This window comes from Globicephala melas, chromosome X (genome assembly GCF_963455315.2).
Source record: "Globicephala melas chromosome X, mGloMel1.2, whole genome shotgun sequence".
In the NCBI taxonomy this organism is placed as follows: domain Eukaryota; kingdom Metazoa; phylum Chordata; class Mammalia; order Artiodactyla; family Delphinidae; genus Globicephala; species Globicephala melas.
In genome coordinates, this window is record NC_083335.1 from 85,443,535 (window position 1) to 85,461,718 (window position 18,184).

At 49.8% G+C, this 18,184-nt stretch overlaps 1 protein-coding gene across 1 annotated transcript; it reads left to right on the forward strand.

Annotated features, from left to right (window-relative positions):
- Positions 1–992: 992 nt before the first annotated feature.
- Positions 993–15,133, forward strand: ELK1 (ETS transcription factor ELK1). The gene is made up of 6 exons (XM_030851902.3): positions 993–1,162; positions 8,348–8,591; positions 11,253–11,702; positions 12,397–12,864; positions 13,547–13,648; positions 13,734–15,133. Exons 2-6 carry the CDS (start codon positions 8,382–8,384, stop codon positions 13,830–13,832), a joined length of 1,329 nt encoding a protein of 442 aa, XP_030707762.1. The 5' UTR covers positions 993–1,162; positions 8,348–8,381; the 3' UTR covers positions 13,833–15,133.
- The last annotated feature ends 3,051 nt before the right edge of the window (positions 15,134–18,184 follow it).

The window sequence follows — 18,184 nt, forward strand, 5'->3', positions numbered from 1 at the left end:
CCTGGCAGAATGTGCCACTTGACTTTCTGATTTGCCCTCTATACCATCGCCTTGACAATCTGGGCCCCCACCTGACCCTTCCATTTCTTTTCCTGTACAATACTCTCAATTACCTTAGAGAATGGGCCGATTCAGGGTGGAGGTTTGTTCCCCAAGGCAGCCTTTCACTCCTGGCCCTAGGGTTTACCCTTCTCCCACACCCCAATCGTTTCTCAGGTACCTTAAATTACACCCACACCCGTCTAGGCCCAACCTTGGCGTTGCCCCAGCTTCTAATTATCAATAGTTCCAGCTTCCAGCAATGGGCCTAGGGCTGGTCCAGCCCCTATTCTAGGTTGAGTCCAGCTTCCGCCAATCGATGCAGAGCCTGATTCCACTGCTTTATTACTGGCCGCAGCTCGACCCGCCCCCGTAGGCATTTAGTTTCCGCCACTCAACACTCCTTCGCTTGTCTGGCAGCTGCTCGGTTCTAAATTCGTCTTTTCTAGCCAATCACTACAGAGTTACCCTGCCCGCCTACGCAGAACCCTGGCCAGACCTCCTCCCTGCGGGCTGCTACGCCTGTGTACTTCTATACAAGTCCCGCTTCCGCTGAGCTGCGTAGAGTTTGGCACCTCCCCGTTAGGGGTTCTGGCAGCTAAGAGTCCCTCGGCCGCCAATCAGCAGAAAGCAGGGCCTAACCACCCCTATCCTCGGACGCTGGCTGTCTTCCATCAATCCTATATAGGCCAATCAGCGCGAGGCAGGCGTCCCCCGAACCTTGTCTGTCGCCCATGGCCTATCAATCTGTCTTGAACCAATCAGTGTGGAGCACCGGCGGGGCCGAGCACGCCCCCTCGGAACCCAGGCGGCCATCTGCGTTCCATCAGTTCCCCTCGGGCCAATCACAACATAGCTCTGTGGAGCAAGGCCCGCCTCCCCAGCCCTGGAAGCCGCACCGTTGATCCACGGTACTTTGGCCAATCAGCGAACAGCGGAACGTTCGGCTCCTCCTTCGTGGGCCCACGTGAGCAGTGGGGAAACGCAGGGGCGGCTTCTAGGTGCTGTCGCCGCCACCACCGCCACCACCGTCGCCTCGGAACCCGGGCCTGGGGGGCGGTGGGGCCGCGCATGGAGCCCCCGCCCCCCGGAGCTGCCAACACCGCCGCTGCGCTACACACAGGTGAGCCCGGGGCCTGGAGGGTGGAGGGCCCGGTCCGTGACCCTACGTATCCTTCCCGCCCCCGCACGGGGGGATGTGGCTTGGCCCGTGGCCTGCTGGTGTTCGACTCCCCACCACCACCACCTCGGCTGGTGGACCTACCTGTGCCATTGTCCCCTCCCTTTGGCCCTTTGCCCCGTAGCTTAACCCCCCTTCCTGTTTTATAATGGGTCGGTCTGCGTGCTTGAATTTCTCCCCACCCCACCTTACAGTAGACTCGGCCGTGGTCTTGCCCCAGATCCCCGCTTATAGGGAACCAGTCTCTGGCAATGTCCACCTCCTTGACAGTAGGTGCGTCTGAGTGTTTGTATTCTCCTGTCCTCAACTTTCAGGGGCCCCGTCTGTGGCCTTGTTTTTTCATCCCTACTGTTCCTGTAGTGAGTCAATCCGTAGCGTTGTACCCCCCCCGCAACAGTGAGTTAATCTGTGAATTTGTATTCCTGCCTCCAGTCCCCCAATGCATCAGTCTATGGCTTTATCAAACACACACACACACACACACACACACACACACACACCATTTTACAGTGGATCAGTCTAAATGCTTGTTTTCACGTCCTCCTGCTTATCAGCCCATTGCCCTGTCCTCCCTTTTTTGTAGACTGTCAGTCCAGTCCTTGGGCTTCTTCTCCCTTCCTTTTACTAGTGGGTCAGTTTAGTGCTTTATATCTCCCCATTTTCAGTAGCCCAGTCCATGGCCTTGTCCCCCTCTCCTTTTAATCAGTCTGTGGGGTGGCTTTTCTCCCTCTCCACTATTGTGCATGAGTCAATGTGCTTTTCTTCTCTCCTTGCCCCTAGTAAATAAGGTGAGCCTTTACACACACACACACACACACAACTTTGCAGTGGATCTGTTCATTGGCCTTCCTGCCACCCATGTGCTTGCATTCACACCCCTCCAGTATACCCTCCTGTGAGTCCAGTGCTTTGTAATCCCTCCAGGAGGGTCAGACTGTGCTTTTATTTCCCGCCTCCTTTCCTTGTGCTGCATCAGTCTGTGGCCTTCCCTGCCACCCTCCCTCCTTAATAGTGGATCAGCCTGTGTGCTTGTTGAACCCAGGACTTTTTTACTCTAGAACACACCCTCTCATATACACTCTTCACCACTAAGACATCTTGCCTCCCTCCAGTAAATGAATACATTAGTGATAGTGATAATGCCAATAGGAGCTAACACTTATTGAGCACCTACTGTGTACCAGGCAAAATACTGTATGTTAATGAGCTCATTTAATCCACCCTATGAGCTAGGTACTGAGGGAAGTTTGGCATAGGGAGGTTAAATACCTTACACAGAGGTGATCAGTAGGTACCAGGTTAGGTTACCCCTCAGAACATAGGATAACTTTTTTTTTTTTTTTTTGCGGTACGCGGGCCTCTCACTGTTGAGGCCTCTCCCGCTGCGGAGCACAGGCTCCGGCCGCGCAGGCTCAGTGACCATGGCTCACGGGCCCAGCCGCTCCACGGCATGTGGGATCTTCCAGGACCGGGGCACGAACCCGTGTCCCCTGCATCGGCAGGCGGACTCTCAACCACTGCGCCACCAGGGAAGCCCCCTAGGATAATTTTTGAGGCTTTCCTCTCTCACTACATCTCACCTCACGCGAGGCCCCACTCCTTAAAAACCAAATTAGTTCCCATCTCCATGCTTTTGTTTTTGCTGTTCCCTCTGCCTGCAGAGCTGTCTCCATTCCACACCTGTCTCAGCACCCATCCACCCCCGATCCCAGCAGCTATGTGACCTTAGTGGCTTAACCACTTTCTCTCTGCACCTCTCTCCTCACTGGTTAAATGGGGGAATCAGAACTAGAATACCCTCCAATGTAAATAAAGAATACCTGTGAGTTAATAAAACAAGTAACTTCTCTGGCCTTACCGCCTATGCGCCGCCCCCCCAACTCTGTTCCAGCCACACTGGCCTCCTAACTCATCCTCAAAAACACCAGGTGCGACCCAGCCTTGGGGCCTTTCCCTTGGCTATTTTTTCTGCCCAGAACACTCTACCCCCCTCTCTGTGTGGATCCTTTCAGGGCTCTGTTCAAATGTCAACCCGTCCCTGACCATCTGAACCTGCACAGCCAGCAGGACTTAGACCCCTTCTCTGCTTTAGTTGTGTCTTTGCCCTTTATCACTGTCAGGCACACTGTATATTTTACCAGTTTGTCATATTTATTGTCTTTCTCCGTTAGAATGGGAGTCCCATGAGGGACTCTTTTTGTCTGCTTATTTACTGCTGGGCCTCCAGCACCTAAAATTCTTATCCAGTACTTGATAAGAATTTATTGCATGAATGAATGGAAAAATATAATATCAGATAAATCAGGGTAGGGGGCAGATGGAGATGAAGAGGGCATAAGAGAGCTAGTTAAAAGAGGCTGGTTAGTTGGGACTATTCATTCAACAAACACTTACAGAGCACCTACAGAGCACCAGGCATTCTAGGTTCTGGGGATATGGGAGGGAACAAAACAGGCAGAAATTCCTGCCTTTGTGGAACAGACATTTGCTAAGAGTGCAGACTGTATAAATAAATAAGTCTAGTTAGTATGTTAGACAAGTGCTAAGGAGGAAAAGTGAAGTAGGGAAGGTAGGAATAGAGTATCAGGGTGGTTGAAATCTTAGGCACAGGGCAGGCCTCACTTAGAAGGTGCTTCTTGAATTAAGGCCTGAAGGAGTTCAGGAAGGGAGCCATAATGCCTAGGGAAAGAGTGTACCAGGCAGAAGGAACAGCCGGTGCAAAGGCCCTGAGGTGAGATTGTGCCTGGCATGTTCAAGGGCCATGAAGGAGGCCAGAGTGGAGGGAGAGGTAGGAGGCAAGGTCAGAAAGGTGGTGGGAGCCAGATGGTGAGGCCATGCTGATACATAAGATTGTGGGGGAGGGGCTGGGGAGGAAGAAGAGTGTCACGCCAGCTAATTGTAACATTTGAGTGTCTGCTATGTCCCAGAGATAACTTTTCTAAGTCCTTTACATACACTGACCTTTAATCCTCACAAAGGCCTTTGAGAGTAGGTGTATCTTGCAGATACTTTACTTTGAGGGTGACATATCCCCCATTTTACAGGTACAGAAGCAGAGCCAGAGAGGTTGAGTAACTCGCTCAAGGTCACACAGCTAGAACAGGACAGGAGTACGAGGCTGGAGACCCAGAGAGAAGAACACATTTGCAAGGACAGACAGGTTATTCGACACATTGGATCACACAGAGGAAGAATTAATTCTGCCTGGGAGATACCAGAACTTGATGATGTGTGTAATAAAGGGTTCATCATGTGTGGGGAAGGGGGAAGGGCACTCCTGGCAGGGAGAACAGCACATACATATTTTCAGAGATGGGAACTGGATTAACTCAGGGTGCCCATGCCAAGCTTGGGCCCACCTCAGAGCCTTTGTGCACACTGTTCCTGTGCTTGAAGCACCCTTCCCACAGATGTCAGCATGGCTTGCCATCTCCCCTCCTTCAGATCTCTGCTTAAATGTCACTTCCTCAGGGAAGCCCCCCCCCCCGCTCACCCTGTGTAAATTAGCATCCCTGTCCCCCTGTAGGACCTTACCCTTCTGTTTTGCTCTATAGAGAGCTGGTGGAGCAAGGTGTCCAGGATCACTGCCTAGTGCCAAACTGCCTGGGTTTGAACCCTGGCTCTGCTAAATTCCAGCTGTGTGACCTTAGCCAAGTTACTTTACTTCTCTGTGCCTCCATTTCCTCATCTGGAAAACGGGAGAGTAATAATAATGCCCACCCATAGTGTTGGTTTGAGGATTGAATGAGTTAAGTGACTAAAATGGTTTGCAGTACACAGTAAGGGCTCTGTGACTGGTTCCTATTTTTTAGATTAGTATTATTCCTGGCATACACGTAGGTATCTCACAGGGCCTCTGAGACTGACCATCTCCAAAACTGACCTCCTGATCTCCCCTCAAAACCTGCTCTCCCACAGTGCTGCCATCTCAGGTGATCAGGCCACAAACCTAGAATCACCTTTGGCACCTCTCTCACTCCATCCCACCCCCATCCTATCTGCCAACAAATCCTGTTCACTCTGTCTTCAGATTTTATCCAGAACTCAGCCACTTCTCACCAGTTCCACTGCTGCCACCACCATCTCTTACGTGGACTATTGCAGTGGCCTCTTCAGCCCGTACAGTTGGTTCTTCTTACAAGAGCCAGAGGGATCCTGTTAAAATCCAAATCACAGGCTGTCACCCCTCTATTCACAGCCTTCTCATGGCTCCTGTCTCACTCAGAGTCAATGTCAAAGCTCTTCCGGGGCCCGAAAAAGCCTTACTCAGTCTGGCCTCTGCTGCCCCTCTGTTCTCATCTCCTGCTACTTTCCCGTCACTGCCTTCTCTCCGACTACGCCAGACTCCTTTCCCTTCCTCTGACCTGACAGGCTCTCCAGCTTCAGGGCCTTTCACCCTGACTATTTCCTTTGCCTGGATGGCTGCTCCCCAGGTTGTCACAGACCTGACGCCTTCACCTCTCTTAGGTCTTTCCTCAAATATCACCTCCTCGTGACTACCCTCCCCTGACTACCCTTTCAAAAATAACAACTCCTTCCCTGCTTCGTTTTGTTTTTTTTTTCCCCCGGAGCTCTTATCACCATCTGACATATTCTTGTTTATCTTGTTTCTTGTCTGTCTTCCCCACTAAAATGTGAATTCCGCCAGAGCAGGGATTTTTGACTGTTGTATTCACTGCTGTATCCCCAGCACCTGGCCCACAGTAGGCCCTCCAAAAATGCTTGCTAAATGAATGAAATAAAGAGAAGTAAACACATCTGAGTGAGGCATATGACTAGAACTCTTATTAGGGGTCACATGGGAGATGTGATAATAAACAAAATACAAAACCCCATGTGCTGCTGAGGCTTGAAGCCAACCGTCAGGTTTCACCTTAAGTAAAAGATTCTGTGGCTGCTGAAAGAGGAACTGGTAAAATTGCCTGTTGTCGCCACCAGGAGTCACACTGGTCTCTTTGTGCCTCTGAAACAAACAGGCCTTCCAAATAAAAACCCAGCAAGGTCTCTGATGATGGGACTCTGATCTGGACACTTCGTGGCCTTGTGACTTACATAATTGCCTAAAATTGTGTCTGCAGAATGAACTTCAGAATGAATAGCTCAGACATAAGAGGATCAGACTGTATTTCATTACAGATTAAAGACTCAAGCTATAAATAATAGAGGGAGGTTCTTTGAAACCTTCCGATTTGGAAGGTCTTATTCTTAACCCAACAGTCCCAACAGCTGGGTGAACAGTTGATTGATGAAAGCTCATTCCTTAAGGAAAAGGAACTTCATGTTTATTTCCAATTCACACTCAGCAAAGGGAGCAGTTATGGGGTGGGTGGGGGCGCCAGGAGGGTCCTGTTCTCTGCTCGACATGCTGAGGGAGCAGTCAGTGCAAGGGGCAGTTTAGTCTAATGGTTGAAAAGATCAGACACCTGGAACTTGGCTGCCTGCGTCCAAATCCTGGCTCTGCCACTTAGGGCTGTGTGGCCTGTACATGTCATTTAGACATTTTGTGCCTCCGCTTCCTCATCTGTAAATTAGAGATAATAAGAGTACCTATTTCCCAAAGTTGTGATGAGAGAGAAATGAGTCAATAGCTATAAAAATAGCAATCCAGGTCTACATGCCCTTATCTAAAACCCTTGGGGCCAGATGTGTTTCACAATTTTGAATTTTTCAGATTTTAAAAAGGTGACAAGGTATACATACAAGATGTTACATAACACCCTTAGTGGGCTCTGTAATCAGCCACATTCAGATTTCTGCAGCAAGATAGATGTATGAACAGTCACACCAAGTGAGGATCAGTGAAGACCACAAAAGGCCTTATTTTGTTTCAGATCAGGTTTTGGCATAGCAGATAAGGAATTATGAACAAATTAGAAACTAATATTTCATAAGAGCTTATCATACCCCAGGCATAGTATATTTAATCTGTACGATAACCCTACGAGCTAGGTGGTATTATTATTATCCCTATTTTACAGATGGGAAAATTGAGCACAAGAGGTTAAAGAACATGCCCAGTGTCACACTGCTAATAAGTAGCAGAACCAGGATTCCAGCCCTGGCGGTCTGGCTCTGGAGGGGCTGATTGTCCAGTAGGCCATATTGCCTCTGATTGGTACAATGCCTGGCATGTATTTAGCACTCAGTAAATGTTCATTATTGCTGTTGTCAAGAAGGAGAACACAGAGGGACAGAGACAGGTCAGAGGAGCGTGGGATAGAGAGACAGAAGAGAGCAGACATTCAGTGTCAGGAATTTTCATAAAGGCAAGGCCCTTGGGGCTGGTAACTGAACAATGGAGAAGACTTCTAGGCAGAGGAAGGGAACCCAGCATGAAGTTAACAGCCTTTGCGAGGAGCTGGCAGAAGGAACCTCCTGGAAAACTTAATATTTGATGTGGTAGAAGATGCAAATGAAAATGTTCAGGTGAGGGGCCTTATTCTAGTTTTCTATTCGTGCTGTAACAAATTATAACAAACTTTTAACTGCTTAAAACACAAATTATTCTCTTAGAGTTCTGGAGGTCAGAAGGCCAGCACAGGTCTCACCAGGCTAAAATGCAGGTGTTGGCAGGGCTGTATTCCTTTCCAGAAGCTCCAGGGGATGATTCATTTCCTGTTCGTTTAGGTTGTTGGCAGAATTCAATTCCTTGAGGTTGTAGGATTTGTATAAAATAAATAGGCAACAAGGGTATATTGTAACCACAAAAAAAAGTTCATGTGATGAGATTGAGCTCACCCAAATAGTCTCTAGGTTAAGGCCCATAACCTTAAATTCACCTGTAAAGTTCTTTTTGCCAGGTAACATAATATACTCACAGGTTCCAGAAATTAGGATGTGGACATCTTTGGGTGAGGGGCATTATTCTGCGTATCACAGTCTGCCCTCTGGACCCCAGAGGTTCACATTTGTCCCACACGCAGAAGACATTCACGCTATCCTAGTATCCCCAGAAGTCTCATCGCATTACAGGAGTCGTCCAAAGCCAGGCTGAGGGCGTTCAGGGAATGGTGGTGGCAGTTGGAGACAGAGGTGGAGGCAAGATGGCAAGAAAGGAATCCACCTCCTGCTGACCTCTTCCCCTTCCTGTGTCTGCAACCTCTCAGCTCTGAGCTTTCTGCCCTCCAGGTACCCCTGGGATGGCGTGAGCGCTTGCGCAGCAATGGACCCTTCTGTGACGCTGTGGCAGTTTCTGCTGCAGCTGTTGAGAGAGCAAGGCAATGGCCACATTATCTCCTGGACCTCCCGGGATGGCGGTGAGTTCAAGCTGGTGGATGCTGAGGAGGTGGCCCGGCTCTGGGGGCTGCGCAAGAATAAGACCAACATGAATTATGACAAGCTCAGCCGGGCCTTGCGGTACTACTATGATAAGGTAAGGTGTTTGAGACTAGGGCCAGGAACCCCACCCACTCGCCTGTGCCAAACATTTAAATCAGTTATGTCATTTTCTTGCCTAAATTGATAGAGCTCTAACTTTGAAAACGATATTAAAATTTACCATTTCTTACCCCATCCTCTGGTACTCTTACACGAACATGGGGGCCCCTAAGCATTTATCTCAGTTGTTTTATTGTATTTTATTTTAGCTTCGACTAGAACCTTCATAGCACCATTAACACTGACCCCCTACTCACTCCACTCTCTCTGAGATACCCAAAGTCCTGCTGTCGCACTGTGCCCCACACGACATTTCATCTTCTCGCCTTATTCCTCTGGCCAAAACTTTTGAAAACTCTATTACTAATGACTCTTCCTCATCCTGGGCCAGTCCTGGGTTCCCCCAGTTATTTCATAATCTGCTCTTATCCCAGAATAAGAATTCTAGAATATCCTTATTCTTAGAATCAAAGCCTCCATGACAGCATTATACTAACCTTTCCTTACCTTATACTCCAGGACCCTCAACATTTTTATCAATTCTTTTTATCTCTCACTCTGTTAGCCAAGACCTCCAAAACAACATGTATAATGCCTGCTCCACACCCCATCCTCTTGTATTCCCAGAGCAACACTGGTCCACTCCAATATTTATATCAATTATTTTATCACCTTATTCCTATAGCTAAAATTATACATTTTCCTTATCTTATCCTTTCAGACTCCCAAACCAGTGCTAGATACCCCCCATATTTATACCAGTTATTTCAGTTTCTTATTTCTTTTTTAAAAAAATATTTGTTTATTTATTTCTTTTTAATAAACCTGCACCGGGTCTTAGTTGTGGCATGCAGGATCTTCGTTGCTGCGTGCAGGATCTTTAGCTGCAGCATGTGGGATCTTTAGTTGTGGCATGCGGGCTCTTAGTTGCGGCATGCGGGATCTAGTTCCCTGACCAGGGGTCGAACCTGGGCTCCCTGCATTGGGAGCGCGGAGTCTTAACCACTGGACCACCAGGGAAGTCCCGTCAGTTTCTTATTTCTTTACCTGAAACTTCCAAAACAGTATTTTTCATCTTCCAGTTTTATTGTGATATAATTGACATGCAGCACTGTATAAGTTTAAGGTGACAGCATAGTGATTTGACTTATATACAGCAAGAAATGTTCATCATGATAAGTTTAGTGAACGTCCATCATCTCATATAGATACAAAATAAAAGAAAAAGGAAGAAAAAATCTTGTGATGAGAACTCTTAGGATTTACCCTCTTAACAACTTTCATATGTAACATACAGCAGTGTGGATCATATTTATCATGTTGTACATTACATCCCTAGTACTTATTTTTCTTATAACTGAAAGTGTGTACCTTTTGACTGCCTTCATCCAATTCCCCTTCCTTTCAACCCCCTTTGAAACTTCCAAAACAATATTAATGAACTTCCCTTTTCATTCCTTTTCTGAGAAACACAAACCCACCCTGTGATATACATGAACAACACTTAAGATGTTCCCAGGGTGCTCTAGTGCCCTCCAGATACCTCTTGTCCCCCAGAACAGCCCTGGACCTGTGCTGCACACCCTTAACTCATTTATAGCATTTATTCCATTTTTATATTTTAATCCTTTAGCTCAAACCTCCAAAACAATATTAATAATGAGGCTGCCCCACTCTGTACTCTGAGACCACCAGAATATCCCTGAGACCCTCCAGACCTGTCCTGAAATACCCCAAACGTGCTCTGTGACCCACCCAAGCCAGCCTTAAGATTCTCCCAATATTTATACCAGTATTTTAAATTCTTGTTAGTTGCCATCAGTGACTTCATTTTCCAATTGCCTCAGCTTAAACCTCCCCAATAGCATTAAGAATGAGGCTCCTCATCCTGTCCTCCCTGATGACCTTGCCCTGTTCCACGTCTGTGTCAAGAGCTTTAAATAATCCTGTAATAATTCATGTTTATTAACAATTCATCACCACATTCTTCTACATTCATTTAGTCTCTTCCAACATTTATTATCAGTGACTTCATTTTCCTGTCTTACTGCATAAACTAGACTCCAAAACTGTCCTGGCAGCCAGCCCCAGGGCCTGGCCCTGTTAGCCCACAGACACTCCTGGTTTCTGGAGCCAGGAGGAAAGCCTGCTCCTGGATCTACTCCCCTACGTGGGCCCCAGTGTGGAGAGGAGCCTTGTGGGTGTGGCTTTGTGTATCTGAGGTGGGGGTGGGGGAATTGGACAGATAGAGATGAAGAGAGTGTGACAGAGGGAGACTTGGAGGGGGATGGACAGGAAGGAGATGTGGAGGGGAGAAGGGCATTAGACTAAAGGAAGGATTATGGGTGGGGGGGGACAGAAAAGGAGGAGAAGCTGGGGGAGAATACAGAGAGGGGAATCAGGTTGGGGGAGAGTGGTAGAAACTGGAAGAGAAGGGAGGAGACCCCAAATTAGATGAGTGAGCTGTGAAAGAAGCTGGGAGGGGGAACCTATGGGGAGGCAGACACTGAGGTGGGACGGTGTATATGTAAAAGGACAGGAGAGGGGCACGAGGAAAGAAAGGCACTATAGGAGACACACCCCTTCACCCCCTCACCATCCACACCCTCCCTGGCCCTTTCTTCTAAGACCCTCTATCCTGTCTCCCCCTTCCCAGAACATCATCCGCAAAGTGAGTGGCCAGAAGTTCGTCTACAAATTTGTGTCCTACCCCGAGGTCGCGGGGTGCTCCACTGAGGACTGCCCGCCCCAGCCTGAGGTGTCTGTCACCTCCACTGTGGCAAATGTGGGCACCACAGCTGTACACGCCATCCCCGGGGACACTGCCTCTGGGAAGCCAGGCACACCCAGGGGTGCAGGAGTGGCAGGCCCAGGCGGTTTGGCACGCAGCAGCCGGAATGATTACATGCGCTCGGGCCTCTATTCCACCTTCACCATCCAGTCCCTGCAGCCGCAGCCACAGCCACCCTCTCATCCTCGGCCTTCCACAGTGCTCCCCAACACCGCCCCTGCAGGAGCAGCAGTGCCCCCCTCGGGGGGTAGGAGCACCAGTCCAAGCCCCTTGGAGGCCTGCCTGGAGGCTGAGGAGGCTGGCCTGCCTCTGCAGGTAAGGACTAGAGTATGGAAAGTCAGCAAGAGGAGGGAGGTACAATTCCCAAGTGAGGAGGGGGCTGGGAGGAGGGGAGACATAAACGTCCTATTAAAGGAGATATAGTGGAAGGAGGGACACAGAAGTCCCCTTGGAGAAAGGGATGGGGAGGAAAGCTATGCAAAGCCTTGGAAGGAAGAAGGAAATTAAGCACACGACAATTAGTAGTACACCCAACATGTAGCAGGTGTCCTGAATGTGTCTGCTTAATGCACTGGTTCTCACACTTTTAGCACTCATCAGAAAGCACCTGGAGGGCTTTTTAAGCCACAGATTTCGGGGGGCCACCCCCCAGAATGTCTGTTTATGTGGGTCTGTGGATGGGTCTGAGAGTTTGCACTTTTAACAAGTTTCCAGATGAGGCGTATGCTGCTGGTCCATAAAGCAAATTTCTGAGAATTTCTGCTTTCGTGAATGGGGGCAGTATCTCCTGGTGTCCCGCCCCTAAGCTGTGCCGCTGTCAAGTGTCTCACCCCTCCCCTGCCCCCAGATAGGAGGACCTACTCCAGAAGGAGCCCCACTTCCTTGGCAAAGTCCCACGTCTTGTTGGAGGACCTGCTCCCACTACCAGGTCCTGCTTTCCAAGGGAAATAATTGGCTTCACTACCCCAGCAATCTTTAGGCACCCCCTCTGCACTTGTTCCTCTTCCAGGTCATCCTGACCCCACCCGAGGCCCCAAACCTTAAATCCGAAGAGCCAAATATGGAGCCTGGGTTGGGCCGACCACTGCCCCCAGAAGTCAAAGTGGAAGAGCCCAAGGAAGAGTTAGAAGCTGCAGCCACTGGGGAGGCGGGGTTTGTCCTGGAAGCCGTCAAGGCGGAGCCCTTTGAGCCCAAGGCCGAGCCAGAAGCCCCTCCCGCGGAGGGCGTGCCAGCCCGGCTGCCTGCGGTCGTTATGGAAACTGCGGCGCCGGTGGGCGGCCTTGCGGCTTCCACAACTTCCAGCACGGAGAACGCCCAGCCTCAGAAGGGTCGGAAGCCCCGGGACCTGGAGCTTCCACTCAGCCCGAGCTTGCTGGGTGGGCCGGGACCCGAACGGACTCCAGGATCGGGAACTGGTTCCGGTCTGCAGGCGCCAGGCCCAGCGCTGACGCCTTCCCTGCTACCTACGCACACATTGGTGAGAGCCTTTGAAGGGGCGGGGCTGGCACCTGGAATGAATGGGATTGGGGCCGGGTGGTGGTGGGAGGAGTTAGACTGCGAGGGCCAATACGGTTACCTCTGAGTGAGTGGGAGGGTGGAGCCTTCGAGTGGGGTTGGCTGCGCGGAGAGACGGGGCTTGATTGCTACAAGGCGAACGAGCCTGCAATGCCGAGGGGTCGGGTCCCCAAAAGAAGGCAGATCTGGGGAGTTCTGTGGTCAGGGACTGGGGGGCCCGAGAGGCTTTCTGCAGGAACTGTTTCTGGGTTGGAACATAGCTTGAGGAACCTAAGCGGGGCTTTGGGGTCTGGGATTTGCTTAGCGGGTTTCCTGTGAGGTATGCAGGTGGGGGATAAGAGTTGGAAGTTGACCCTGAGCTACTGGGATGGTGAGGTTTGAAAGCGGCATGTGGGTGGGGTCTTGTAGGTGGTCTTGCCCAATGAGGCTGGGATGGGCCCTCAGGAGTTAGGAGGGGTTGTCTGTGTAAAGCTGGAGAGCTGTCACGGGCATGGCCTTGGTAGTTATGGTCTAGGCCTGTGCTCTTCTGAGGAGTGATCTCATAAGTATGAGTGGGAAATCTGGCGGGGCTGGAACCAAGTTCCTTTGGTTTTCCCACACCTGCCCTCTTGCTCACTTGCGCCCTGACCACCCCTTCCCCACAGACCCCGGTGCTGCTGACGCCCAGCTCGCTGCCCCCCAGCATTCATTTCTGGAGCACCCTGAGTCCCATTGCACCCCGTAGCCCGGCCAAGCTCTCCTTCCAGGTAGGATCAGCTCCCCCCATCTCGGAAAGGGTGAGAGACCCTAGCACGGTCCCAATCCATGACCTCTCCCTATTTTTGTCCCCAGTTTCCGTCCAGTGGCAGCGCCCAGGTGCACATCCCTTCCATCAGCGTGGATGGCCTCTCAACCCCCGTGGTGCTCTCCCCAGGGCCCCAGAAGCCATGACTATCACCACCACCACCACCACCCCTTTCTGGGGTCACTCCATCCATGCCCTGAACTTCTCTCCAGCCAGCCGTCTCAAGGAGAAACGTAGTTCAGCTGACAGACTCGTGCTGTGGTCGTGGTTGGGTGGGGATTCTTAGGAAAAAGGATCTCTCAGTAACCCTTCCACAGAAAACATACAACTTCTCTTTTCTTGGTCAGTCCCCCAGTGGCCGCTCTTACACGTCTCCTACTGCAGTGGTGGGGACGGTTTATTTATTTATTTTTTGAAGGCCACTGGGAAGAGCCTGGCCCAACTCTTTTGTTGGGGGGGGGCGGTTGGCGAGGGCATCTCCCCCATCTCCACATTTTTTCCCCAAGGTGAGATAGTCAGGGTCTGGCTTGAGAAGGAACTTTCTTTATTTATTTCTCAGGCTGCCCTTGGGGAGCTGAGGGAGCCCTGTCTCCATTTTGGGGTGTGGGTAGAAGAGCTAGATTGCTGTAGTTTATTATTCCTGGCCCTCCCCAAGGGTCCAGGAAGAATTTTTGCTGTTTAACATTTTGGGAGTTTTGGCCAAGGAAGACTCACACCCTTGGGAATGGGAATTTCCACCTCCCCGGCCTTTCTCAGACAGCTTGTCCTTTTTCAGCCACCTTTTTTGGCCGGGGAGGAATGCCCCTTTTGTTGTTCTTCCCCTGAGAAGCCATTCCTGTGTCTGCCAAACTCCTGGGGTCCTGCCTGTTACCTCCCAATGGAGGGTTTTTTTGGGGAGTGGTTCCCGTCTGGGGGGCCCCCTCCAACCAGTACTCCAGGTCTCCCTGTCCCCCACCCCCTGCCATTTTGATAGTATAATCTATTTTTAAACAGGGCTTTTCAATAGGGGAGAGGGAGGCATCTCTTCCTATATCTGAGATAGGGTGGGTGGGAAGGAAGGGATTTGGGGGGGGTCTTCCTGCCACCCCCAAGTGTTTATTTTTGATACCAAACATGTATTTTCAGCTCCCTCCCAGCCCCCCAATTTCCTGCGGGCGGGTACAAAGGACCCTTTAAGTGTCCCTGGAGTTGGGAGGGAGGAATGAGGGACATAAAGCCTGTCCTGTGTGAATTCCAGGCTGGAGAAGGGCGGGTTCAAAGGACTCCTGGGTTCACTTCCCGTCAGCACCGGCCCAGCCTGGGCCTGGGGACCTGGGGGTTGGTGATTTGGGGGACGGTGCTACACCTGTCTCCACTGTTTGTTTTACTTCCCCAAAAATGGATCTTTTTTTCTAAGAGTCCCAGAGAATGGGGAATTGTTCCTGTAAATATATATTTTTAAAGGTGATGCTGGAGACTGCTAGCATTTTTTTTTCCCCTAAAGCCGTTGGGAGTAACTGTGTGCAAAGGCGTGACTATGTGAAAGGCGGTGAGGGTGTGAGATTGATCGTGAGAGCGAGAGAGCATAGTGGTGTGTGTCCGAAACAGTGGTAGAGACTGTAGATTGGCAACCAGGTGTGTGAAAAAGAGAAAACTCTGGAAAGCTGTGATTGCGCACGTTCGTTTGTGAAGCCATGTGTTGAGAGAGTGGAAGTTGTAACCACAAACTTGACATTGTGCCTATGTGAGAAATCATGGCTGGGTGGCAGAAAACCACTGTAAGACTGAATGTGAGTGATTAAGGTACTATACGAGAAACTGGTGGTGTGTGTGAAATAATGTTTATGAGAAGGAAGTGGGGACTGCGCATCAGTCACTGTTGAACAGGCTGATGGTGAGCAAAACAGACTGAGTAACCAAAACGTGTGAGAGCCGGTATGAGCACGAAAGTGCCATAGAGATCTTCAGGGACCGTGCCGTAGGTAAGGAACTTCACTGTAAGTAAGCGGGTGACTCAGCGTTTGGGAGATGGCTTGTGCATGAAACTGTTCATGCAAGGCTGTTGGATCAACTAAAGTAATGGAAGTGCATGTGTGAGAGGCTGATGGTATGAGAGAAAATGTCTGTGAGGCCAGATGGGTGCCTGAGATGAAAGACACCAGAATACGCAATTGTGTGTATGAAAACCATTCCTGTGAGACTAAACTAGCAAAGACTGCGTGAGAGACTGAGAAAATGTGGCTGCGACTGGAAGAGCGTGAGAGGCTGTAATTTGTGTGTGTGTGTGTACGTGTGTGGGTGTATACCTGAGCCTAGTGGCAGATTGATTTGCAGTTACTACTCCAGTCTAGCCCACAGGTTCAGGGACTCTGTAAGAGAAAATGATGGTGAGACTGAGTGAGTGAAAGTAAGCTAGAGACCACCTCACTGTGAGTGAGAGGCGATGAGTAAAAAAGAAGGAAGTCAGTGCCGCTGGAGAGAAAACTGATGACTGAGCAGCATGTGAGAGTGTGAAAGGTTTCATGAGAGACTGTAAACCAGAGACTACATGCTGGTGAAAGAGAGAAAATGGAACAGTAAATGAGACATAGAGACCATGTGATCAGTATGTGTGGGAAACCGATGAGGCTGTAATTGTGTCTGAGGGTACACAATACGCTGGCTGGATGCAGCAGATGATGGTGTAAACGACTAAGACGGGCCATGAAAGGCTCTGTGTGTGAGACTTACCGAGAGCCTAGTAACATTGGTGAATTAGTGACAACAGGATGTCAGAGGCTGAGTGAGGGCAAGTGACCGTGACACTGATTAGGTGACTGAGAGTGAGAAAACGAGTGACTGAGAGTGTCTGAGAAACTGTGTGGGTCTATAAAACTGCAAGAGACTTTATTAAAGGATGTAGAGCAAGGACTGGACATGTTGGAAGCTGCTTGCAAAGAAATGTGAGACGAGGCGACTAAGACAGTGTCTGAGACGCTGTGCGATTGTGTATGTGTGTGAAACTCTTACCATAGTGACTCTGGGTGTGCAGAATGGGTGTGAGTGTGAAGAGGGGAGAAAGAGTGATTGTGGGTGTGGGTGTGTGCACGAGAAACTTCCAGAGAGACCAGTGGTGGCTATAAATCACTAACCATTTGTGTATGTGAGAAAATGACGGCCCGAGTGAGCGGTGGAAACATCCTATCAAAAGGCGTGACTCCGGGGGCTTCCCTGGTGGCGCAGTGGTTGAGAGTCTGCCTGCCGATGCAGGGGACACGGGTTCGTGCCCCAGTCCGGGAAGATCCCCCATGCCGCGGAGCGGCTGGGCCCGTGAGCCATGGCCGCTGAGCCTGCGCGTCTGGAGCCTGTGCTCCGCAACGGGAGAGGCCTGCATACCGCAAAAAAAAAAAAAAAAAGGCGTGACTCTGTGTGGATGTGCAAAACTGACCCGTAAGGGTAACTGTGGTCTTGGCCGAAGGAGATCATAGTAAGACTGGGGGCCAATGACAGTAAACAACTCCCTGAGTGGCTGGGAGAGGCTGTGCATTTGAGTATGTATGTAAGCTTGTTCGTAAGAGACTATAGTAGAGAGAGACTGTAAATTCAGAAGTGTGTGTGTAAATATGTAAAAAAAAGAAAAAGAGAAAATGACTGAGGCTGAATTCGTGTGTGAGAGCCCATGGATGGAATGTGCCAGGCCTAGGGGAAAGCCCTCTTCCATCTGTCCTCTTCCTCCTCAGGCCCCTGGGCTGGCTTCTCCCAGTTCTCCAAAACGTGAAATGCTGGAGTTTGCCGGGGCTTTGCCTGGGCTTCCCTTCCTTCTCACAAGCCAAGCCCTCTCCAGGTGGTCTGGTCCAGTCCCGGCACTTGAGACACTACTTCTCCCTGCCGTGATGCTCGCATTTTTACCTCCAATCCAGATTATTCATCTTCACGCTTATCAGAATCTCTAAAGCTCTGTTTATTGCATTTATTTACTCATTCAGCAGAGGTTTATTGAGCACTTACTGTTTGCTGGTGCCCATCCAGGACCTCCAGACACAGCAGTTAACAAAACCAAACACAAATCCCTGCCTTTGTGGAGCTGGCATTTTAGTGAGGACAACAGACAAACAAATACATCATATTAGGTGGTGTTGCAATGATTACATGAGATACGACTCAGTCTTTGTTTAAATAAGAACTCTGCAGTGATTTTATTGCCCAAACGTGTAGGAGAAGATGAAAGTGGTGACAGTCCTCTTCCCAAGGGAATCCAGTGAGTAGGTATACAGTTTAGGAACAAAGGAAGTATCGATTATAACATTATTACCAGGGCAACAGGTGATTAGATAAAGCAGCCAACCAGAATTACAGGTTTCTTGGGGAGTTTGTTTTCATAGGATAACCACTGATGTCTGAAGTCCTAGAAGCATAACAAGACCCCTTTGTTCAAAGCACACTTTCAAAGACAGGCTCATGTTATCAGGAAACAGTACATCTGTAACGGATACGAATGTCAACACACCTTATCACCCATGAAGCAAGACCAGTATTCTTT